This window comes from Panicum hallii, chromosome 3 (genome assembly GCF_002211085.1).
Source record: "Panicum hallii strain FIL2 chromosome 3, PHallii_v3.1, whole genome shotgun sequence".
Taxonomy (NCBI): Eukaryota; Viridiplantae; Streptophyta; class Magnoliopsida; order Poales; family Poaceae; genus Panicum; species Panicum hallii.
In genome coordinates, this window is record NC_038044.1 from 1,008,696 (window position 1) to 1,032,699 (window position 24,004).

Here is a 24,004-nt window from a genome sequence, read left to right on the forward strand (position 1 = left end):
ACTTATTTAAAAGCTTGGGTAATTTGCTTAGTTGCTAAACTATGGTTTCGAGTGGTTTATGAAAATGATACTTGATACATGAATTATCTCTTTTGGAACCACTATGATGAATCGTTAAATGATTAATTTAAACTATGGAGAACCACCCGGAAAAACAGTGCAACCACAAGGACTATATGGCTCTGGTCTTGACTAATTAATTTTGTCTCTAGTTTGTTGGTAGTTTACCGAAAGGCACAGGAAGGCTATAATGAAGGGTTTGCTGCCTGCCAAGGGTGTACGTATGGATATGGTCACATCTTGGGGGAGGTTCACTCACGCTGCTGAAACCTTAGCGAGCTACCAAGTCTTTGTAAAGGTCTCGTAGCGTACCCATGCAGTCATACATCGGAAGTGTGATAATAGTGCCTGATCAGCACTGCGTGACGGGTAACACAACTTGTGGGTAAAGCGTGCGATCTTTGCAGAGTGTAAAACTGATATATCAGTTATGCTCATGGTCAAGAGCGGCCTGAACCCTCACATGTCTTAAATAAATTGAATCTATGGTTAATTCAACAATTTATTTGTTCCAAGCTTCATTTATTTATCAATTATCTATTTATTTCATAAATGTGGGCAATATTCATTCATGACTTAGTAAATAGGTTGTTAATATTCAACTCATTATTTAAAATGATTACCGCTTTATTCAGCTTGACTTTATCCTTGTTTAAGTCTTGCATGTCATTTATTTCCCAATATACTTACTAAGTACCAACCATAAGTGTACTTATATTTGCTAAAACCGCTGCTCAGAAGAGAAAGTTGTTATGAAGTTTTCTGAAGATGTTGCTGAGTTCTAAACGTACGCAACCCCCGATCGATTGCCTGTGAAGTATGAAGCTTTTATTTTCAGGATAAGATATGTATCTCTAATAGTCTTTTAGCCTCTATAAGTCTCCTTTTCGTGATATTATTGTTCATTATTTTATTATGACATTGCTATATGTACGAAACTTATGCATTCAGTTTTCTTTTAAAAACCGGATGTGAGGTCAAAATGCAATGATGTGGTCGTCAGACAAAAAGAGATCATGAGAAAGATCTGCTGTTGCTTAATTGGACGATATGATGCTCCTGCCACTAATCCGGAATCAGTTCCATCGCCTTAAATTAGTAAAGGATGGATCACAAAGATGAACTTCAGTACGGACAAATGCTTCCGACGATAGCTATATTGAAGAACAAACAATTCGTTGTGGCACCTGGCTTTAGAATACAAGAAGGAGCGGTTCAGGTTGAAGCCTGTGCCAAACCTAATTAGCGAGATGCATACTGCGTACAAAATACATCAATTTTTAAGGTAGTCAACTGAAGCCTTTTTATCTTCTTTTTTTTTGGACTAATCAGACGTTTTCAGTAGCGCAACACACAAGGGCGTGACTGAAACAGCAGGTACTCTGTCCTCGGTTTGTTCAGATTACAGACAGGAGATCAAACTTCCAAATTCAGACTCTAGGGCACAAATGAACATCATCATTTTCCTTTTTTTGGTTTATGCTTGATCAACAGTAAATATGTCCCAATGAACGCCTCTTTCACACTCTCCAGCCTTGATCAACTAAACTGCTAATGCAGGCAACACCAGAAAGGGTTCAAAGGTGGATATCAGCCCAAGGAGCTGCACCAAATTCAGCACCACAAACACCACCTGATCACCTGCAAAATCACCACAAGCCAAATTGGATAAGCATATACATGTTCCTGTCCTCTACTATCACAAGGAAATATCCGGCATAACGAAACTATACTATTTATTTATATGCTAGTTTACCATGGGGAAAAAAATGAAACATGATGCGACGTACAGTAGAAAATTGCTAGTATTACCTGGCAGGAAAGTGGCATCTTGACGTTTTTGTGCCCATGAGAATCTGTATTGATCAATATGCATTCAGAGTTTAGGGTACACATATGGATCCAACTATTTAGATTCTACACTCTGTTTTAGCAATATGCTTTTTCTATGAGGTGACCCAGAAATTTTGACATTTGGGTTCTTGCCTCCCCATTTGTCAAATACTTTTATGTTTATGAGAGGCTTAATTAGTGAAAATTTTAGGAACCTATGTAGATTCCACTGATATTTTAGGAATAAATAAAATTCTTTTGTTTTATAAAATTAGGACCAATTAAAGTACATGGACACTCTGCATTTGTTATGATCCGTTAACTAAAGTTAAAATTGTAAATTCTTTTTTTTAATGCTGGGTATTCAATCGTACATGAAATGCAGATGATCTGCGTAAACACTTATTATATTTTGTTACCAATCAGAGAGTATGGTTGTAAGTGCTATATCTGTATGATGGCATATTTGTAGCAGAATACGCATCGAAATGTGTATTTGGTTATAAGAAGAAACAATTCTTACTTCTAAATATAAATAAATTAAATCTAAGATGCGCATTTGATATGCTCCATAAATTAGAAAACAAAAGATCAATTATTTCTTAATTATCGCTCCATAAATTAGAAAACAAAAGATCAATTATATCTTAATTATAACCATTTTCTTCCCCAGTCCCGCTAATCCGGAAGTAACTAGACAAGCAACACCTCAAGCTGATTTTTACTGATTTGCATCAACCTTTGGTTTAATAGGTACATTTTGTTCCACCGATCACAGATTGTGCTTGCAACTCTAAATCGGTTGGATGGCCAATACTTTTCGTCATAGAAAGTAGGAATCAGTACCGTGTATTATTTTATTTAAGAAGAAATATCTTGATGCAAAGACCATTAGCTAGCCGAATAATGCTTGATACAGCCAACACCACTGATGGTGACCTGATGAAACTAGGAACGTTCTACTAGGTTCAATGCAACAATAGATTGACAACCTAAGTAACATGAAATTTACCCATGTGTTGTTTCAAAAAGGAGAGTTGGAATAAACACTTACAGAGCCCCTGCCCCTACAGGAGCAATCGACTTGAGAAATGACATTGCAGTAGTTGATATACCATTTGCGGTGCCTCTTTGTTCTTGACACTGGAATTAAATTCAAATATATTACGTACTTGTACTTGATTTTTGTCAGCATACCAATATACTCAATTGGAGTTCATACATACCACAGCATTGTTCTGCAGAAGGCAAATTCCTGTCGTAGCAGTAATCTGTATAGAACATTACATTGATTTGAATACAATTAAAATAATGGGAAACTTCTATTTATTCTTCAGTATTTTCTCCCTAGAAAATGACTCATTAGCTTACAAATGGTGGGGCGAGATATTTAGTAATCTGAACTTTGAAGGGGAAAAAACAAAAATTCTTACTGCAAGACCACTTTTCATCATGGCTGCAGAATAAAGAGCCAAGGAAAGTTCCACTCCATATAGGTATGTCATAAAGGGATAAGTTGCAAGACCAAGTATAGACACAGCCTGCAATGTTAATATTGAAATTTAAGTGATGACCACGGAATACAGAACTTTTATGTTTGTTTCGTTTGAAGATGCAGGAGACAAAGCAATACGTGATGAGTTGACTGTTCCAAGAATTTTATGAACCCAGCGATAAATGATAAGCTGATATACTAGGAAGCTAGCACCTGAAATGAAGGAAGAAAGCCCCTGTTAAATTCAGTAAGCTGAAATTTTGTATCTAGGTGGAAAGGGGATGGCAGAGGGATGGAATACCTGCCATTGCAAGAACCTCGCCAATATCTTCCGTTGAGAAGCTAAGGCCACCATACTTACGATAGCTCACAGCCCATAAGGAAAGTATCTAGTATTAAGAGATTTACATAACAATTAAACCCCTGAGTTCTATGGGCGAAAGATTAACATGACTAGTTAAGTATAAGGATAAGCAGTTTTAACTCATGAGGAATATCGAATATCATTTATATAAGCTTACTGAGTATCATTCAAAATGAAAAACACCCCACTGAGTAGCAACATGCTAAATAGGACATGAATTCTGAGAGAATATGGTTTTTTTTTTTACCTCACTATATGCTGTGTCATGAAGACTAAAAAGACAGTAAGGTAGCATAGTTGACATCCAAGGCCTGTTCTGGAGCAAACTTTTTTTGCGAGGTGAATCCCGATAGCCCTCTTGTGATGAAAATGCTTTGACTACTTTGGTATCCTTTTCAGGTACTTTATGCCTGTGTATAGTTTCCTGCAATTAATATAGTCACGTTAACAAAAACTCTAGAGAATATTTTTAATAATAGCTCAACAGTATGCCTGGAATGAAGTTAAGTAAATACTACCTATCATTTTTTTCAGTATAGCGCAGGATACAAGGTAAGCATAGTTTAAACAAAAATGACCCTACTACTTTTCAGTAGTCTATTTGTTAATTGCATCTTTGGTAGTCAACGCTGCATGTTATGTTTATCTGGAGCATTTATGGAAAATAAGATTTCACATTGCAAACAAAGGTCAAAATGTAATAAACATTAGTGTTCTTATTTTCTAAAGGAAGTTTAAATGATGTGAGATTTTGAGGTGAAATTTTACACACCGGAAGCCATGTACAGCTTATTAGGACAAGAGTAGCAATTGCCGATACACTTAGACAAGGTAAAAGATAAGGAAAACTGCAAAATCCAATTAATTGAGCTATGATAATCTGAAAGATACATCACTAATTCCTAGCATTTGGTAATCGACTATAAGTGTTGCACTTGGATGATTTACCTTCCGAAAACAGATCCGTCAGAAAATATTTGGCGATATTTCTCCGTAGGCTGTGAAAAGAAAAGTGGATTGCAGTAAGAAAGTGAGATATTTTTTTCTCTTCTTTTCTTTCTGAATTGGTACCTGTGAAAGGTAGCCTCCAAGAGCTGGACCAACAATAAGACCCAAATTGGTCTAAAAAAAACAATAAGACCCAAACCCCTGTGTTCACCTGATTAAGTACATTCAGTTAGACTAATACTCATAATTAAAGGATTATGCAATAAAATACATTGTGCATAAACAGTACAAAGCTTTGGTCATGAGATTACAAGTGAGAGTCCAAGTGCCTGATGTTCAGTTTGACAAACTTCAACACAATATGCCTGCAATGGTTGATAGTAACTTCTAATTTAGCATACTCCTTTTTAAACAAATGTGTTACAATCTAGATGGATTTATTGAAAATGGTAATTTATAAGTACCTTTATTGGAGCAAGTAGGCCATTTAGAGCACCCAGCACAAATCTTGTAGCAATTGCCATCCAATACGTTGTGCTTAGACCGAATAGTGTGTTAAATATGACCCTACAAAAGGCATGCATGTGAGGAGATGAATTGGATTGTACAACACCAATATTGAAATCCAAATAAAATGATCTGACACTCAGGATTTCTGTAATACATACACAGACAAGATTGAAAATGTGATGACAGGCTTCCGTCCAATACGGTCTGCGATAATGCCCCAAAAAATTGCAGAAACAGCTCTACCCACCATGTAAGATGCAGCTACAGTTGGAATCATTCAAAAAATTCTGTGATTCCTTTTTATCATTGATGCTACCTTTTTATCAGTTGTATTTTTACACATGCTATCTTAATATATTCGTATGCGATTCCTATATTTTGCATTTATTCTTACGAATTCAAATTATGCATAATATAGATTGTTACGAGAGTCAATCCAATAGAAGAAGAGATGTGCCTAGTGGATAATTGTACCACTAATACTATACTTAGGGAAGTCAAATTTTTCCAAACTCTCACAAAGAGAGAAAGACAAATTTTGACCATCGCGGGACGCGATGCTATGATTGTTGGTTCTGGAAGGGCCACTATCATACTCCCAATGGGTACACAAATACATATCGAGAAGGCATTATTATATCCCGATTCAAGATGTACCCTACTAAGTTACAGAGATATCAGAAAAAATAGAATTCATGTGAAAACATATGAAGAAAACAATGAGGAGTTCCTCCTCTTGACCAAAGATACTGGATATGGCAAATAGACACTTGAAAAGGTGCCTTCTCTCCCGTCTGGATTGTACTACACATAATCAAACCCGTACCACAAGTGATTTTTCAGAATGTTGATATATTCAAAACTTGGCATGAACGCCTTGGCCATCCCGGCATAGGAATGATGAGAAAAATCATGAACAATTCAAATGGACATGATATGAGCGACAAAAAATTCCCAAAATCCTCAGATTTTGTGTGCACCTCATGTGCAACCGGAAAATTAATTTTGAAACCCTCACATCTCAAAATAAAGGCTGAACCACTAAAGTTTTTTGAATGCATTCAAGATGATATTTATGGTCCCATTCAACCATTGTCTGGACCATTCAGGTATTTCATGGTACTTCATGGTTCTAATAGACGCATCCACAAGATGGTCTCATGTGTGTTTATTATCAACACAGAACCATGCCTTTGCAAAATTGATTGCACAAGTCATCAGATTTAGAGCGAGTCAACATGAACACCAGATAAAATCAATCAGGTCGGACAATGATGTAGAATTTTCTTCCAAAGCTTTCATTGATTATTGTATGGCCTTAGGGATTGAAGTTCAACATTCAGTACCATATATTCACACTCAGAATGGTTTAACTGAATCTCTTATCAAGAGAATTAAGCTCATTGCAAGACTACTATTGCAAAATTGTAACCTACCAACCTCATGTTAAGGTCACGCAGTCTTACACGTTGGTGACTTAATACAATTGCACCCAACTGTATACCATACAACTGGTTCATGGTGATCCTCATCTACGGAAATTCAGTTGTGCTATAAACGTACCGATCTCACCACCAAAGCGTACATCAATGGGCCCTCACAGGAAAATGGGGATCTACGTGGGGTATTTAACTCTGTCGATCATTAAATACCTGGAGCCCCTTACAGGGGATTTACTCATAGCCCGGTACGCCGATTGTATCTTCAATGAAGAATATTTTCCGGCATTAGGGGGAGAATTCAAGTATCACATAGAATGCCCAGAAATAAATTGGAATGGCTTAGACACCCTAAAGGAGGATCCTTGTACCATAGAATCTAAACTTCAAGTTCAGAGGATCAATGATTTGCAGATTGCTGCAAATAATTTGCTAGACTCATTTACTGTGAGTAAAAGTGTCAAAAAATCATACATTCCTGCAAGGAATGTGCCGGAAAGAATAGAGGTACCAAACAAAACTATTCAACTACATACCTCAAAAGAAAGTGGGAGAAGTACGGCAAATCCTCACAAGCACACAAGGAAATAGAGGAAAGAATCCTCTAAAACAGTAAATGAAACTCAACCTCAAGTTGAGAGACACCAAGTGGATTTACCCAATCCACCTCCCACGTCCACAGTGCACTCAATTTCTGATGATGGGACGTTGGAACACCCCAACGCTGTCGTATTGGGAAATACCGATCTGTCAACTAGGGTATATGAAATTTCCATAAACTATGTTGATTCTGGAGAATCATTCAATCGTAAGACTACAATTGTCGACATATACTTTGCCTCATCAGTTGTAGATACCATCCAAAATGATCCAGATCCAAAATCTATGGTAGAATGCAAAAAACGCTCGGACTGGAACAAATGGAATGAAGCAATTGAAGCAGAGTTAGCCTCCCTCAATAAAAGAGAGGTATTTTCATCAGTGATACCTACACCTCCAAAACCCTTTCTTCATCAGTGATACCTACACCTCCAGAACCCTTTCCTGTGGGTTTCAAATGGGTTTTCATCCGGAAGCGGAATGAGAACAATGAGGTGGTGAGATATAAGACGAGGCTTCTAGCACAAGGGTTCACGCAAAGACCCGGCATTGATTTCAATGAAACATATTCTCCAATCATGAGTGGAATTACGTTCTGATATTTAATATCACTGGCAATTCAAAAGCGTCTATTTATGTTGTTGATGGATGTCGTGACAACATATTTATATGGGTCACTAGATTCGGATATATATATGAAGGTCCCCGATGGGATCTCCATACCGAATGAAAGCACAAATCGCAATATGTATTGTGTAAAGCTCAAAGATCACTCTGTGGCCTGAAACAGTCGAGAAGAATGTGGTACAACCGGCTGAGTGAGTACCTTCTGGAGAAGGGTTACTCCAATAACGATGATTTACCATGCGTCTTCATCAAAAGATCATCCACAAGATTTTGCATTATATCAGTGTATGTAGATGATTTGAATATTATTGGCAACACACAAGATATTGATGAAGCCCGCAATCATCTTAAGACGGAGTTTGAGATGAAGGATCTAGGTAAAACTAGATTTTGCTTAGGTTTGCAAATCAAGCACCTTCATTCAGGAATTTTAGTGCACCAATCTGTCTATATTCATAAATTATTGGAGAAATTCAATATGGACAAAGCATATTCAAATAAGACTCTCATGGTTGTTCGATCTCTCAATAAAGAAAAGGACGTTTTCCGACTATGGGAGGAAAGAGAAGGGATATTAGGATCAGAATGTCTCTATCTCGGTCTCATCGGAGCACTTATGTACCTTGTAAACAGTACCAGGCCTGACATTGCATTTGCAATGAATCTGTTGGCAAGATATAGTGCTGCCCCAACTAAGCGTCATTGGACCGGAACAAAACAAATCCTTGGATACCTGAATGGTACTAAAGATCTTGGCTTATTCTTTAAGAAAACTGGCTATTTGTCTGATCTCCACAATGCCAGATCACAGACATATTTTGTGTTCCTTTATGGAGGAACTGCTATATCATGGAAGTTATCTAAACAAACCTTAGTGGCTACCTCTACAAATCATTCTAAGATCGTTGCACTATTTGAGGCATCACGTGAATGCGTGTGGCTTCGCAGAATGATAAACCACATTGAGCAATCATGTGGTATTGGTTCCTCAGAATCACCTACCATTATCTATGAAGATAATGCTGCTTGTATTACAAAGATGCAAATATGTTACATCAAGAGCAATATCACCAAACATATTGCTACTAAGTTGTCTTATCCCCATGTAGACAAATAAACATCTTACAGATAAAGTCTTGTGATAATCTGGCAGATATCTTCACCAAATCCCTACCTACTTCCTTGTTCGAGAAATGTGTTAAGGGAATTGGTACGAGACGGCTGAGAGACTTGCAAGCTTCAGGGGGAGACTCTCTCTAAATGATGAACCTTGTTAGACGCTTCACATTGTACTCTTTTCTTTTATGAGTTTTTACCATCAGATTTTTCTCATACAAAGTTTTTAATAAGACAATGATGGATGCAAGCACGTGTCTTATCTAATGTTTTCCCTGCAGGGATTTTTCTAGAGATAAATCAAGGCATGGATTACTCCTTAAATCTTAAGGTTCAAGTAATCACCATACATATTATTCCTATTTTTTTTCCAACAAGATTTTTTATAGGAATTAAAGAACATGTTGATCTCAAGAAGGACTCGGTCAAAAGGGGGAGTGTTACAAAATATCTTTATTTGACCTCATCAATGCAACCACAATGGATTCAAGGCCATGGTAACAGCCATGGTTAAAGACATGAATTGATCTTATTGCTGGGTTATGGATCAACTTTACTTCTGCCATTAGAATGAGAAACTTATATACTAATGCCGCATTAACTAGGTTTGTAATCTCTCTATATAAGGGGACCTTGAGATTAATAAAAGATGACCAGTTCACTGTTCTCTTTGTCTCTCTGTTCATACAATTTCTATTTCTAACAGGATGCAAATGAGAAAGGAACAAGGAGGTAAGTAGCTGGAACAGTAACCAGACACATAAGCGAGCAAAGCTGCTGCAGCCTGCAGATGCAATGCACCGGTTTCCTATGTTTGTTAGTTTCAACTTGAACAAGTTGGCTAGTTCTGCCTTCAATTGATTTGTGCCTAAACAGCAGTGTAAGTACTGATCCAATCGGGACTGGCACTGGATATTAAGTTCTCGTCCTGGCAGTTGCCGCTTCAAAAAAAAAATTCTCCTGGCAGTTTATTATCAGCCTCCTGCATGCATGAAGATGATGCTGGATCTCAGATGGCATGTAGACAAATTTTCGAGATCGGGCCAGTTTTAAATCTTGAACTGCAGCCTTTTCAGAGCATTGGTTGGTTGTTTACCACTTTTGGTTTCGAACAGCTAGCTCAGTAGTAGTGCTATAATAAGGCTATAAGTTAGCTAGAGAATTCGCGGATCAAGATTCAGGAGCAATGGTCCTATTTTCACCGTCTCGCATCTTGTCACCTTCCTACACTAGCAACGATTACAAATATTTACATGCATGCCCGTCCAATTTTCTGTCACTGGTGGGGCCAGGAGGGATCGTCCCCTGCAACATGCCCTGTCCTGTTTGGCCCAGACACCTCGCACTTGTTCCAGGCAGCATGTCTCCGGCAACGCTCATCGCCGGCGAGCAGGAAAGCAGCGGCGAACGCTACTAGAGCACAATGTAAGCATTCCCTGACGAGCGAACTAGCTAGGCACAATCCAGCAGCAATCAGAGTTGGCACAGTGCAGGCTCGAGCTGGATGCAATTGTGTGAAGACTGAACCCAGTTGCCGCGCAAGGATATGAACACATCAATCGTGGAAGGCATTGCCCGGATGCAAGAGCATTAATGGAGGCTTGCTATGCGTACATGAGGCGAGGGAGGTGACGCCGACGAAGAAGAGCTCCCTGTAGGGGATCCTCCCTTTGCTGCTCGCCTTCCGCCGCTCCATGGCGCAGCCAGGACAACCCTCCACCGCCGGCGGCGGCAGTAACAGCGGCGCTTCCTCGCTGCCCATCTCGATCGGTCACCTAGCTAGCTACAAAGCCACACCACCTCAGCAGGCACGCATGCAGCTGCGCAAGCTCTGCTCCTCCATATGTGCATCCACGACTCGGGTGGGGGGCGGCAATGCTGCTGCAGAGGACGTGTTCCACGAGCCGTTCGATCTATGATCGACGCCTAAGAATGAACTTCTCAGCTTCCGTAAGATTTCAACCTCATTGAGCCACCAAGCACGTGGAATGTATAAAAAGGCTGCTATGCTGGGCATTATTTTTGCTGACAGAAAGTGTACGCACTCCACAATTTTGCTTCAGCATTTTCATCAGGACGCCATGTTTTTGACTCGACGCGGAAGGTAGCCAATCAGCAGAATAAATTAGAAGCAGACCACACAAGTAATCAGGATAGAAATAATAATGTCTACTAATTCCATTTCCAACAAATAGTTTCGAGCTCCTGTAACTTACATTATTGCTACTTTACAGCGCAGCAACTCGGCACAAAATGCCCGCCCAATCAAAAGCAAGCAATCGATTGGCCGCCATCTACATTTCCTCTACTGAATTGCTGCAGTTACACGCAAACAACTCCGTCTCCCTCTTTCAGGTTCCTCCTTGTGGAAGGGGCAAGGGCATTATGTCCTTTACCTACCTCACCGGTGCAAGACTACTTGGATATCCTTGCTTCTAAGGTTTGAATTCTAGTTTCTATTACATTGCTCTGGCACAGCCAGAAAGGGTTTGAAAGTGAGGATAAGCCCGAGCAACTCAATCACATTCAGAAGAAAAAACACCATCCGATCACCTGCACGGGTGGAATTAGAAGAATTATATTATATGATGCCAAAAAGAAAAGAAAAGGCATCTGGAATTTCCTCAAAAAGGAAAGCAATTTTACCTGGAAAGAAAAAACCATGCTGCCGTTTCTGTGCCCACGAGAACCTGAATAAATACCCCAAGAAAAATTAGCAACAGTACACGCTTCACACGGAGCAGATACATTCTCAAACAAAATTTCAAGCAGTAGGGAAGTAGTAGATCCAATATACAGTATATCTCAGCTTTGCTCTTTTGAAAATTAAATTTAGCAGCACAGTAGAAAAATTCAAAGTACACTATAGCTCAGCCATCCCATTTTTTAAGCTTCAAGAACATTTCATTTAAATATACTGTCAAGGCAACAGTGCGTATTGCAAGTTTAATTTCAACTTGGAACTCAAAAAATTTCTTCAAAGAAGGTACAAGGAGCAAATTACACTCACACAATGCCTGCTCCTGCTGGAGCAACTGCCTTGAAAAATGACATTCCTGTCATGGACAATCCATTTGCAGCTCCTCTTTGATCCTGAGGCTGTTAACAAGTATTTTCCTCAGTCAGTTGCAGATTAGGAGTAGATCCTTAATAATATAAAATTGAGCTGAACACATGTGTGCATACCACGGCATTGTTTTGAAGGATGAAAGTGCCCGTGATGATGGTAACCTGATATAGTATGTATGTTATTATAATAGAATAAACTGTAATTGTAATTTGTAACAGAAAATAAATAATACATACAATCTAAATATTCAATAGAAAAGGGTGTAGACTGCTAAGTGGAGCATAACTATACAAGATTTATATGTTTGATATTTGCCAACCGTCACCAGGGGCTAAAGTGTTTTCTTTCCATTTTCTGAGCAGAGTAACTGCAGACTTTGTAAGTGCATGAAAACTGCCATCTGCGCAGTTATTAGGTCCTAAAAGAACAAATAACATGACTCAGAAAGGGATGCAAAAGATACTCACAGAAAGATTATTTTTTATCACTGATGCAATATTGAGAATGATTGATAATCCAGGTTCTGGTAGGTATGTCATATAGGGGTAGGCAAAGAGGATAGGTATGCACAGGATCTGCAAGATTGAAAAAAATAGTTCAGATATGCAGAAAGAAGAGAAAAAAAACTGCGTCAACTAAATAACATAAGCTTTTACTTACAGCTGCAATTCGAGAAGAATTGATAGGCCCAAGAATTTTATTGATACGAGGGTACAGGAACAGTTGATATACAAGAAGACTGGCACCTGAAATGGAAGAGGTAAAATAATGTAAATGGCATTATCACAAATAACAGAAAGTTGGTTACAAAGTATTGAGAACCACAATGATGCAACCAGATGGAGGACAGAATTTGCAGATTCTTTACAGCTGAGTGAAATGATTGAGTAATCTTTTTTCCACATACATGTGAAAAGTTATAATTGGATACTTACCGTCATCTAATTAATATTTTGTAGTACACGAACCACTTTAGACTATTAATGGAATTTTTACAAGTTAATAACACCAACAATAATGAGAAAAATCCACCTGTAACTGCAAGGACTTGACCTACATCCTCGGACGATAAACTGAGTCCACCATACTTCTTGTCACTTTCAGCCCATAGAGAGAACACCTGGAAATAGTTTTGGTTAGTGCTCTATAACATGCTGAAAAGTTCTCTAGACTATTCAAGGAAAAAAACTATGTCCTCTAGGTAATAGCAACTACACATCATACATCAAGATAATTTCAGATCATTTTCAAATCACCATGAAAATACAAAAAAAATTATGTTGGTACTAGGTACGTTCATAACATGCATAGGTTTTGCCTAAATCATAAATAAACATCCCACAAGTGGTAATAAACAAATACCTCTGTGTAAGCCATGTCATGGAAGGAGAAGATGCAATAGACAATTATTGATGAAATCAACGGCCAATTCTTGAATAAGCTCTTCTTGGTATCCAAACTTCCACTTTCTTCAACCTTTTCTTTTGGATCAATCAGATGAGCCTCCAAAGCTTCGATGTTCTGGTTTTCATTTTCACTAACTTTATGCTTGTGCAAAGTCTCCTAGAAAACATTTTGAGATGTTTTATGGTGAGTACGGAAGAATCAAATTTGTACAAATGGTGGTGAATGCGAAATGAATTCAAAGGGATCTCACGTACCGGCATCCATATGCAGCTTATGAGAACAGCAGAAGCAAAGACTGACGTGCATAAGCATGGTAAGAAATATGGAAACCTGACAAGTTTAAGCTGAAAGTAAGTACTCTGTAAATTGATTATTTGAGACTATATCGTCCTGCTATGTAAAAAAGAGATACCTTCCAAAGAATGAGTCAGGTGAAAAGATATTTGGAAAATTTTCTGCAGGCTGCCATAAAGGTAACCATGTTAGCACTGACAATTAGATATGCTTTAACATTGTTAAATTGCCTCTGCTGTACCAGTGCAAGGTAGCCTCCTAGAGCAGGACCAATGATAAGACCTATTCCCCACGCTGTGCTGACCTAAAATTATACGAAGGTGAGTTCCAGTATCAAAATCATTGGAATATAAAATATTAGTAACACATCAGCATGAAATTTTATTAGATATGTATAGCTGTATACATCTTGTATTTGACTTGTAATTGTCTTACTTGTACTCCAAGCCTATACGGCCTATATATACAAGAGGTCACCCCCCCCCCCCAACCCCCTCCTAGGGTGTGTGGTGTCTACCCTAAACATATATCTCTCTACATGGTACCAAAGCCAGAGTTCTCGAGTTCGAATCCTGGTGGGCGCGATTATATAAAATAATTGTAGCCAACTCCTAATTTCCACGTTTGAGTTTGAGGCCTGAGGGAGCCTGCACGTGAGGGAGAGTGTTGAAGTATAGGTGAATTGCCCACCTCTCCCCATAAGCTTAAGCAATTGGGTTGAATTGGTTGGTGCATGCAACTCAACATGGTATCACGAGTCCGGGCCCTACCTTAGGCTTGCCGTGCGCCTCTCCCTCTCTTCCGCTGCCCTAACCACCGATCGCGAATCCCCCTGATCGACGCCACCCACCAGACTCGCGCCTCCTCCTCCAGGCACGACTCCTCCCCTCTCCACTCCCCTCCCTGCAGATTGCATCTGCAGCCCTGGCGCCACCATGAGCACCAACAGCACCATGTCCTCGAACAGCTCTCCGACGGCGCCCAGCACCACCAGCGACTCCTCCGGTCCTCTCTACGCCAACCCCTACGCGACCTCGCCGTCAAGTCCCACATCCCCATGACGCTCGAGCCACAGCGATCCAACTACACCAAGTGGTCGTCCTACTTCCGCGCGATGTGCGGCAAGTTCGGGCTGCTAAAGCACATCGACGGCACTGCTCCTCCACGCCCCACCGACCCCTCTCGGCCGTCCTGGGAGCCAGCGGATTTCTGCATTCGTAGGTGGCTCTACGGCTTCGTCTCCGACGCCGTCCTCAACTTCACCATGGGCGGCAAGGATCAGACGGCTCGCGATCTCCAACCACTTCCAGTCCAACAGGGCGCCGCAAGCGATCTACCTAAGTCACGCCTTCCACACCATGACTCAGGGTGATCTCTTGATCTCCGACAACGGTAAAGAGGTGAAGAAGGCTGCCGACGCCCTCCGCGACGTCGGGCAACCTGTTCCGGAGGACACCCTGGTTCTCAATCTCTTTCAGGGATTGAACCCCCGCTTCCTCTCCTCCGTCGAATACATCGCCGGCATGATCCTCGACTTCGCTGGTGCCCTCGACCAGATCGCCACCAAGGAACTTCGCCTCGCAAACGCCGATAAGGTCGCTGCATCCACCGCCCTCATCGCCACCACCAACCCCTCCTGCCGCTCCTCCACCTCCTCGTCGGCGCCCCCCGCAGCAGCCCAACGGCCAGCAGCAGCGCCGCAAGAAGGGTAACGGCGGCCGGCGCAATGGAGGGGGTGGCGGCGGCACCCAGCAGGAGGAGCAGGGCCATGGTCCCTCTCCTGCTGGCCCATGGGTGTGCTTCAACCCTTGGGTCCAGCAGCAGGGCGGCTAGGACTGGTCCGGCGGCTAGGGCTAGTCTGGCGGCCAAGGCGGCGCCGGCGGCAAGGGCTAGCGCGGTCAGGGCATCCTGGGCCCTACGCCCTAGGCCCACACTGCCTATGGCGCCCCCAACCAGCAGGCCCAGACGACGTTCGCGCCCCTACAAGTGTCCCAGCCCTCTCCATCATGGGATCAGGTCGGGCTCGTTGCCGCCTTGCAGCAGATGGCGCTGCAGGGCAATCAGTGGGTGATGGATACCGGCGCCTCGACCCACATGCACTCGTCTGAAGGTATCCTTCTCTCTCGTGCTTCCCCGCTGCAATCATCTATCGTTGTAGGCAACGGTACACATATTCATGTCACGTCTCGTGGTCAGTATGTTCTTCACACTGCTGCATCTGAATTCACCTTGAACAATGTTCTTGTCGTCCCTGCCATAGTTCGCAACCTTCTTTCTGTTCGTCAGTTCACTCGAGACAATAGTTGTTCCATTGAATTTGGTGCCCTTGGCTTTTCTGTGAAGGACCTCAGGACGTGACGCGTGATTCTTCGCTGCAATAGCGATGGTGACTTGTACACCCTCACTGCTGCCACACCAGCCACTGCCCACGCCCTCGTTGCTGCCTCTTCACCCTGTGGCATCAGCGTCTTGGTCGTCCTACCCCAGCCGTTGTTGCCTCTCTTCGCCAGAATAAACACATCTCTTGTACTAAAGTAGATCGCTCTGTCTATCATGCTTGTCAGCTGGGCAAACATCCCTTTAGTACCTCTACCTCTCGGACTTCATCTCCTTCTGAGTTAGTTCACTACGATGTTTGGACATCACCTGTTCCTAGTATTTCGGGCTACAAATATTATTTGGTTATGTTGGATGACTTTACTCATTTTTGTTGGACGTTTCCCTACATTGTAAGTCTGATGTTTATGAGCATATCACTCAGTTTATTTCGTATGCACAGACTCAGTTCAGCCTTCCAGTTAAGTGCTTTCAAACAGATAATGGCACATAATTTATTAATAATGCCACCATAGCCCACCTAGGGTCCCGTGGTGTCTTATTTCGACATTCTTGCCCTTATACTTATGCTCAGAATGGCAAGGCTGAACGTGTTCTTCGTACTCTTAACAATTCTATACGTACTTTACTGATGCATGCCTCCATGCCGCCTCCCTACTGGGTTGAGGCGCTATCTGTAGCCACATATCTCCTGAACAGGCGTCCATCATCCTCTATTTCTGGTGAAATCCCTTATGCACGCCTCTTTGGCAGATCCCCCTCCCCCTCCTATGATCACTTGCGAGTTTTTGGTGCCTCTGCTACCCCAATCTCCAAACAACCTCCCCTCATAAGCTTGCCCCTAGATCCGCTGCATGTGTGTTCTTGGGCTATCCTTCGCGACATAAAGGATATCATTGTCTCGACATCTCCACCCGTCGCGTTATTATCTCTCGTCATGTTGTGTTTGATGAGCTTTCCTTTCCTTTTGCACGCTACGCTCCCGTCCCGCCATCTTCCTTGGATTTTCTATGAGACGATGATTTGGATATTATTGTGCCTTGCTCTACTAACAATGCAGCGGCTCCCTCGCCGGTCGCTCCATCCTCCATGGATGTCGAGCAGCCGCGACCTTCATCTAGCTCTGGCGCCTCCGGTGCTGGTGGGAGCGGTTTTGTACCCACACCAGTCTCACCTTCAGGTGCCGCTGGTGATGGTGGGCGTGGTCCTGTATCCCCATCAGCACCCCCTTTGGCTTCTTCGTTCCTGGGCGGGAGCACGGCCCTAGTTGGTGCGCCTCAGCACGCTGCTATGCCTATTCACTAGCCCGATCGTTTCGGCAACGTCTACGTTCGTCGACCTCAGCAGCCTGCTGTCCAGTAACCGCCTGCTGACCCTCCTGGACGGTTCGGCAACGTCTACGCTCGTCGTCTTCATGCACCACTTCCAGCCAGACAGTTCAGCCCGTCTGCTTGAGTGCTGCCGCCACTTCCTACGCCTCGACGCCCCATGCGCGGCACATCGCCGCCTCCCGTCCTGCGGCGCATGTCTCGCCCCCAATCAGGCACTATTCAGCCTGTAAGCTACAAGAATCTATCTGTCGAGCACCTTGTTGCATCCCCGATACTGTCCAACTATCGGAGTGCTCTTGCTGATCCAAATTGGCGAGTAGCTATGGCTGATGAATACAAGGCTCTCATGGATAATGGCACTTGGCGTCTTATTCCTCGCCCACTAGGGGCTAATGTGGGTACAGGCAAGTGGATTTATAAACACAAGTTTCATTCAGATGGTTCTCTTGCTCGCCATAAGGCCCGATGGGTTGTTCAAGGTTTTTCAAAGCAGCATGGAGTTGATTATGATGAGACCTTCAGTCCAGTCGTTAAGCCTGCAACCATCAGGGTTGTTCTTAGCAGTGCAGCATACCGTCATCGGTCAATCCATCAACTTGATGTGAAAAATGCTTTTCTCCATGGCCATCTTGATGAGACAGTCTACTGCTAGCAGCCGTCAGGTTTTGTTGATCCAGCTCATCCTGATCATGTCTATCTTCTGCAGAGGTCTCTCTTATGGTTTGAAACAGGCTCCTCGCGCGTGGTACCAGCGATTCGCCACATACATACGACAGTTGGGTTTTGTTCCTTCAGTTACCGACACCTCCTTGTTTGTTTACAAGGACGGCGCCCAGCTGGCCTATCTCTTGTTGTATGCGGATAACATTGTTCTGACTGCTTCCTCTAATGCCCTGCTTCATTCTATCATTGGTCGACTTCATACAGAATTTGCCATGACTGATCTTGGAGATCTACATCACTTTTTGGGGATTTCTGTTACTCGGTCTTCTGACGGTATGTTCTTGTCTCAACGGCAATATGCTTCGGATCTTCTACAACGTGCTGGCATGAGTGAATGTCACTCCACCACGACGCCAGTTGACTGTAAGTCCAAGCTTTCTGCATCAGATGGACCTCCTGCTGCTGATCCTTCTGAGTATCGGAGTATTGCTGGCGCCCTCCAGTACCTTACTCTCACTCGTCCTGATATCGCCTATGCTGTCCAGCAAGTCTACCTGTTTATGCATGACCCACGGGAGCCGCATCTTGCCCTTGTCAAGTGCATCCTGCGCTATGTCAAAGGAACCTTGTCCTCTGGTCTTCAGATTGGCACTGGTCCTATGGATTCTCTGACGGCGTATTATGATGCAGACCGGGCTGGCTGGCCAGATTCTCGGCGCTCTACTTCAGGCTATTGTGTTTATCTTGGTGACACTTTGGTTTCCTGGTCATCGAAACGTCAGACTACGGTATCTCGTTCCAGTGCTGAGGCTGAGTACCGGGCTGTTGCACATGTGGCCGAGTGTTGCTGGATTCGCCAGTTGCTTCAAGAACTTCATCTTCCTCTCTCTAAGGCTACGATCGTCTATTGTGACAATGTCAGTGCAGTCTATATGACTGCCAACCCAGTTCATCATCGACGGACGAAGCACATTGAGATCAATATTCACTTCGTGCGCGAGAAGGTTGCATTGGGGCACGTTCGGGTTCTTCATGTTCCTTCGTCGCAACAGTTTGCTGACATTATGACCTAGGGTCTTCCTGTACAGTTATTTACAGATTTTAGGCCCAGTCTTGGTGTCCATCAATCTCCCCCTATGACTGCGGGCGGGTATTAGATATGTATAGTTGTATACATCTTGTATTTGACTTGTAATTGTCTTACTTGTACTCCAAGCCTATACGGCCTATATATAAAAGAGGTACCCCCCCCCCTCCTAGGGTGTGTGGTGTTTACCCTAAACATATCTCTCTACAAATCTGTATCTTACAAGTGATAATGCTAGGGCTTCATGTTCTGGTCGGCAAACTTCAATGGCATAAGCCTGTAAAATTCAAGCAAGATGTTATTGACTAAAGCACATTTTAACATAAAAGAGCTTGCAAATTCACCATACCTTAATTGGTCCAAGTAGACCATTTAAAGCACCAAGCAAAAATCGTGTAGCAATTGCCATCCAATAGCTGACACTAAGCCCGAACAAAGTATTGAACACAACCCTGAGAAATTTATAAGAACTAAGTTTGAGTTTCATTTCCACGCTCAATCACCACTCTTCCATATAAATAGAGGCGAAATGTTACTAACACGGAGAAAATGCCAAACATGACAACTGGTTTCCTCCCAATACGGTCTGCCGCTATACCCCAAGCTGTTGAAGTCAAGGATCTACCAAACATAAACGAAGCACCTGAAAACATCCAGAGCATGTAACTGATCAATAACAAAGTTTTCACTAATTATGAATACTGAACTAAGCCAAGCAGAATATGAGGGAGCAATTCATAAAAACTAACCTACAAAACCAGCATAGAAGCCGATGTCTTCTGTTCTTTTAGCAACATTCAAGTCTCTTATCTATGTAGTATAAGAAACAACATGAAACTTTGTCAGATGAAGTAACTTAACAGACGCATGGAATAGAGGAAATAGAACAAGACAGATCAAGGCATCCAAAAACACATAATGGCGTACTAGCTACATATTGGTCATATAACACAAAACCCTGAATAACCAGAGAAAAGAGTATGAAATTGTGTACATACCATAAAATACAAGAAGGGGAACAATGATGATATTGGTAAAGCTGAAAAAGAGAGAAGAAAATTAGAAACAGTAAATATGCAGTGGACGGTATTTATGAAAAATAAAGAAAAGATACAAGAAGATAAAAAGATTAGCAACATAGGGAAAAAATTCCAGTCATGTAATGCAGGTCAAGTAGTGCAGATGCTGACATCTATCAAGTTAGTTCAATAATAGCAATGGAGAAACAGCTTAATAAGGCCTGAGAAAAGTGGTTGTGCACTCAGAGAAATCAATCTTAAATAAAGATAGCATATAATCGTTCATGACTAAAGATTGTTACATGATGAACAAGTCACATAGTATAAAAGTTTTAACTCTTAAATCCTATCTGCTGCCTAATTGGAATGATCTTGCAACTTCTCACAAATGAAAAATACAACGGGAGGTGCATGGTATCTCTGTCAGTACATCTTCAAAAATTGAGGGAGGTGTTATACAGTAGCGGTAGGGAGACACTGCAATGACTGCAAAACAACCTAAAATTACTGAATAAAATCAGTAGCACCTACAGCGTCACAACAGGAAAATTTTTGTCAAGGATTGGACTTTAGCTGCTATGACACAGTAACTGAGAATAAAAGTTGTAGTTAGCATACTGGACCATCGACCTACCAACAAGGCAACAAGAAGCACAACTTAGCATTGAGAAAAAATTTCTGCCACTCATGTTGCAGGACATTTTTTTCTATCTTGCCAACCTCAAGCACTCGTTATGACCTGCTATAGCTATTGTAATAACATGTGGTCATCCAAATTCTCCAAAGTTACGAGCTCAAGAGAAAAGTCACCTGAAAGGCTCGGAAAGAATGCGGTGCAAGGAAGAGAAGTCTGTACCGGCCGTGAGAGAAACCATCCAGACGTAGAGGAACTCCTTGTACGGCATTCCCCTGAGGAGATCCTTCCTCCGGTCGTAAGCGCAGCCGGGGCACCCCGGGTGGTACTCCTCCTTGAGCAACGGCCAAGTGCCCTCCTCCCCCATCGCCGGCGGCCAGCGAATTCCTTGCTCGCCCCTTCAATGCTCAGAACAGCAATTGGATGGAGGTCCGAAGCCAGATGAGAGCAGGGGACGCGCAACCAATGCCGCCTCTCCTCTCGGCCAGAAGAACCGCATCAAGGAAGGCAAAAACCAATCCTCCCAGCGCTGCCAGATGGCCAATCAAATCGGTCGGTCCCGTCGGCCACGGAAATCGGCAAAGATGCTTCCTTCCGCTCTTCCCTAATGGTGGGGGCAATTATTGGGCAATGCGAGAGGCGTGTTCCAATGTTTGAGGCGTCCGCGGCCGATACGGCAGGCCATCAGCAGGACGAGGAAGACGAGGGCAACACGACGAGTTGAACCTCGTCGGTCCACATCGGAGGTGGCGCCAAATGGGAGAGGATCCAATCCAATCACGGCATTGGCGCATGGCGATGCATCGCATCTCGGCCTTCACGGGCATCGCACATCTCCGGCCTTCACGGGTACACACGGAAGAGTGGTGGTGGATCCGTGGATGGCTGCCTCGAAGAAGAAGAAGGTTCGCGGCGGAGGGAGTCGTGTAGATCGGGCCGCCAGACGAAATGGGCCTGATGGCAAACAGACCCAAAGCCCAGCCAGCTAATACGGTTGAGCAGGCCTATTAATTTCTTATATGGACCCTCAGAGAAAAATTCTTCTATGGGCTAGGCCAATATAATTAAGTAGAGGATTCTGGCCCAATTTCAGGTTGAACTTGATCATTTTTTCTATTTTCCTACTATAGCTTGATCATCAGCACTGCCTCTCGATACATTTTCCTTCCTTAAATGTATGCAAACATAATTTACAGCGCGCGTGGTTCGCCTCATGCGTCTTTTGTCCAAAAGAAAATACAAGGAATGCAGTGACGACACCAGCAGATCGCATATTGATAGCTAGATGTGGCAAGTCAGCAAAAGAAAAGCACAATTAGAGTACCAGGTAGCGCCCCCAGCCATGCATGTTGACTTTGTTAATTTTTAAGAATTAAGATGAAGTGTGGAGGAAGGCTAATCAAGCACATCCACACGTACGATGCATGATTGATACGTAGGTTGGAATGAACGAACTACATGCACGCCCAGAAGAATCGACGGTGCTAGTAGTAGCAGCAGGCCAGCAGCTTATTATTAGCAAGCAAGCAGGCGATTTCATTCGATACGATCGAGGAGCTAGACAGATATGGAGGATGGTACCTGTGCAGAGGGTGACGATCCAGACGTAGATGAAGCTGCCGTAGGGGATGCCCGGGTTGGCCGCCTTCCTCCGGTCCACGGCGCACCCGGGGCACCCTTCCACCGCGTACGTCCTCCTCCAGCCGGCGGTATGCTTCTCGATCTCCTCCAGCAACGGCGCCGCCGACTGCCCCTCGTCCTCCATTGTTGCCTCTTGGAGATCTCGCTTCTCTCCTCACCCTCTTTCTGATCTCGTGTCTTGTAGCACTAGGCTACTAGCTCCGATCCCTCCTGGCGATCGATCGGTTGTTCACTCCCCCTATCAGATCAGATGGAGTGGAGTCCTACTCGATCCCTATCTAGGAATGGCTGACAAGGGCGGGCGACTATGGGAGCTGGACCGCTGTCTGATGAGCTCTGCACAATCGCACATGCGTGTATTGATTGAACACGCCGGCCCTTCCTTTTTCTTTTCTTTTCTGGTCGAATATAATGACTCTGGCCGACACCCCTACCCACAACAGAACAGACAGAAATACGATCAGGAAGATCGACGGAGAGAGGGAGCACAGAAGAAGAGATGGAATCAATGGTCACGTGCTGTTTTTTTGTTTGTTGGGCAGCTAGCTTCCGTGGTGGTCGAGCAGGCAGCCAGCCAGCTATAGGGGCGATCGAGGTAGAGCATACGCTGATATGATTCGAATCATCTCCTGCTATTCTATTCTCCTCTCCAGCAGCAAGGAAGCCAAATCGAATTGCCTGCTGCTTGCGCGCAAACTTGAATGCCAGTACGCCGGCGGTATGGCAGGGCATCAGCTCATGCGTCATCAGGGAGTAGAGTACACAATCCACAGCTCTCGAGCAGCAGATAGCAGCTTGTTTGTTGCATGCTTTATGCCCTTGTCATGTATATACTGATAGTATATATACGGCAGGCAAACACACAGATAGGATCCCCAATGCAAGCTCCTATATATTTACTACTCCCTCGGTACCGAAATACTGACTATTCATCTTATTCAAAAATTTATTGCAAATATACAAAAGGTTAAATCAGACTTAAAATACCTTTAATAATAAAGGAAATCACAAACAAAATAAATTATATTTTTCTAATTCTTTTGAAAAAGATGAATGGTCAGACGTCATGATTAAAAGTCAACAGCGATAAATATTTCGATAGTATTACTCCAATTTTCCTGATGAGAAGCGATGGATTGCTCCTCCTTTTGTTTGTTTCTCCTCGATCAATAATTGAGCGAGCGAGTCATCCGAGGAGGAATGGTTGAAAACGAACTTGCATGCTTCTGCTGCTTCTTGTTTTTTTCTTTTTTCAATTTTTCCCAGGAACGAAGAGGTTGCTTGCATGCTTCTGGTTATTTCTGGCACTAGTTCGTATACTAGTCATATCAGCAGCAAAGAGCCAAGCTCGCCTCCAACGAATTTTTTTTGCTCACGAGCATTCAACCATTTGATTCACGAAATAAAGAGTGACAGCGATAGTGTTCTTGGTGTAAACATACTAGCATATGTGATAAGGCCAGGTGCGTCGTTGTATAATATGATCCTTCGCAAATTCCTTATATATCTCCTCCATATATATAGTTCAC

General features: G+C 42.9%; 2 protein-coding genes across 5 annotated transcripts; both read right to left on the reverse strand.

Annotated features, from left to right (window-relative positions):
• Window positions 1-1,603: 1,603 nt before the first annotated feature.
• On the reverse strand, window positions 1,604-10,754 carry LOC112884303 (probable peptide/nitrate transporter At3g43790). The gene is made up of 15 exons (XM_025949681.1): window positions 10,607-10,754; window positions 5,369-5,471; window positions 5,165-5,267; window positions 5,012-5,065; window positions 4,824-4,874; window positions 4,701-4,750; window positions 4,525-4,600; window positions 4,000-4,176; window positions 3,690-3,777; window positions 3,510-3,601; window positions 3,327-3,434; window positions 3,120-3,164; window positions 2,948-3,036; window positions 1,873-1,916; window positions 1,604-1,701 (listed from the first exon to the last, which is right to left on the reverse strand). Exons 1-15 carry the CDS (start codon window positions 10,752-10,754, stop codon window positions 1,604-1,606), a joined length of 1,326 nt encoding a protein of 441 aa, XP_025805466.1.
• Window positions 10,755-11,137: 383 nt separating this feature from the next.
• Window positions 11,138-22,932, reverse strand: LOC112885995 (protein ZINC INDUCED FACILITATOR-LIKE 1-like). Of its 4 annotated transcripts, none has more exons than XM_025951724.1 (17): window positions 22,416-22,925; window positions 20,180-20,220; window positions 19,931-19,991; window positions 19,722-19,824; window positions 19,531-19,633; window positions 19,405-19,458; window positions 14,005-14,067; window positions 13,882-13,931; window positions 13,724-13,799; window positions 13,425-13,625; window positions 13,095-13,182; window positions 12,723-12,808; window positions 12,530-12,637; window positions 12,179-12,223; window positions 12,003-12,091; window positions 11,639-11,682; window positions 11,138-11,545 (listed from the first exon to the last, which is right to left on the reverse strand). In XM_025951724.1, exons 1-17 carry the CDS (start codon window positions 22,597-22,599, stop codon window positions 11,442-11,444), a joined length of 1,500 nt encoding a protein of 499 aa, XP_025807509.1. In that variant the 5' UTR covers window positions 22,600-22,925; the 3' UTR covers window positions 11,138-11,441. The 4 variants fall into 4 exon arrangements, with proteins under 4 accessions (XP_025807509.1, XP_025807510.1, XP_025807511.1 ...); XM_025951725.1 differs by lacking the exon at window positions 22,416-22,925 and adding an exon at window positions 21,057-22,104; XM_025951726.1 differs by lacking the exon at window positions 19,405-19,458 and having other exon boundaries at window positions 22,416-22,932.
• Window positions 22,933-24,004: the final 1,072 nt, after the last annotated feature.

Excerpts from the sequence above, each read along its gene's own strand:
- LOC112884303 (XM_025949681.1), bottom strand. The coding sequence starts at position 10,754 with ATGGGCAGCGAGGAAGCGCCGCTGTTACTGCCGCCGCCGGCGGTGGAG. Across the intron at positions 5,472-10,606 it reads CGTCACCTCCCTCGCCTCAT|CTGCATCTTACATGGTGGGT; the intron begins GTACGCATAGCA and ends TTCCAACTGTAG. Across the intron at positions 4,875-5,011 it reads AGGCACTTGGACTCTCACTT|ACCAATTTGGGTCTTATTGT; the intron begins GTAATCTCATGA and ends TGTTTTTTTTAG.
- LOC112885995 (XM_025951724.1), bottom strand. The coding sequence starts at position 22,599 with ATGGAGGACGAGGGGCAGTCGGCGGCGCCGTTGCTGGAGGAGATCGAG. Across the intron at positions 11,683-12,002 it reads CCAGCAGGAGCAGGCATTGT|GTTCTCGTGGGCACAGAAAC; the intron begins GTGAGTGTAATT and ends GTATTTATTCAG. Across the intron at positions 11,546-11,638 it reads GCATGGTTTTTTCTTTCCAG|GTGATCGGATGGTGTTTTTT; the intron begins GTAAAATTGCTT and ends CCACCCGTGCAG.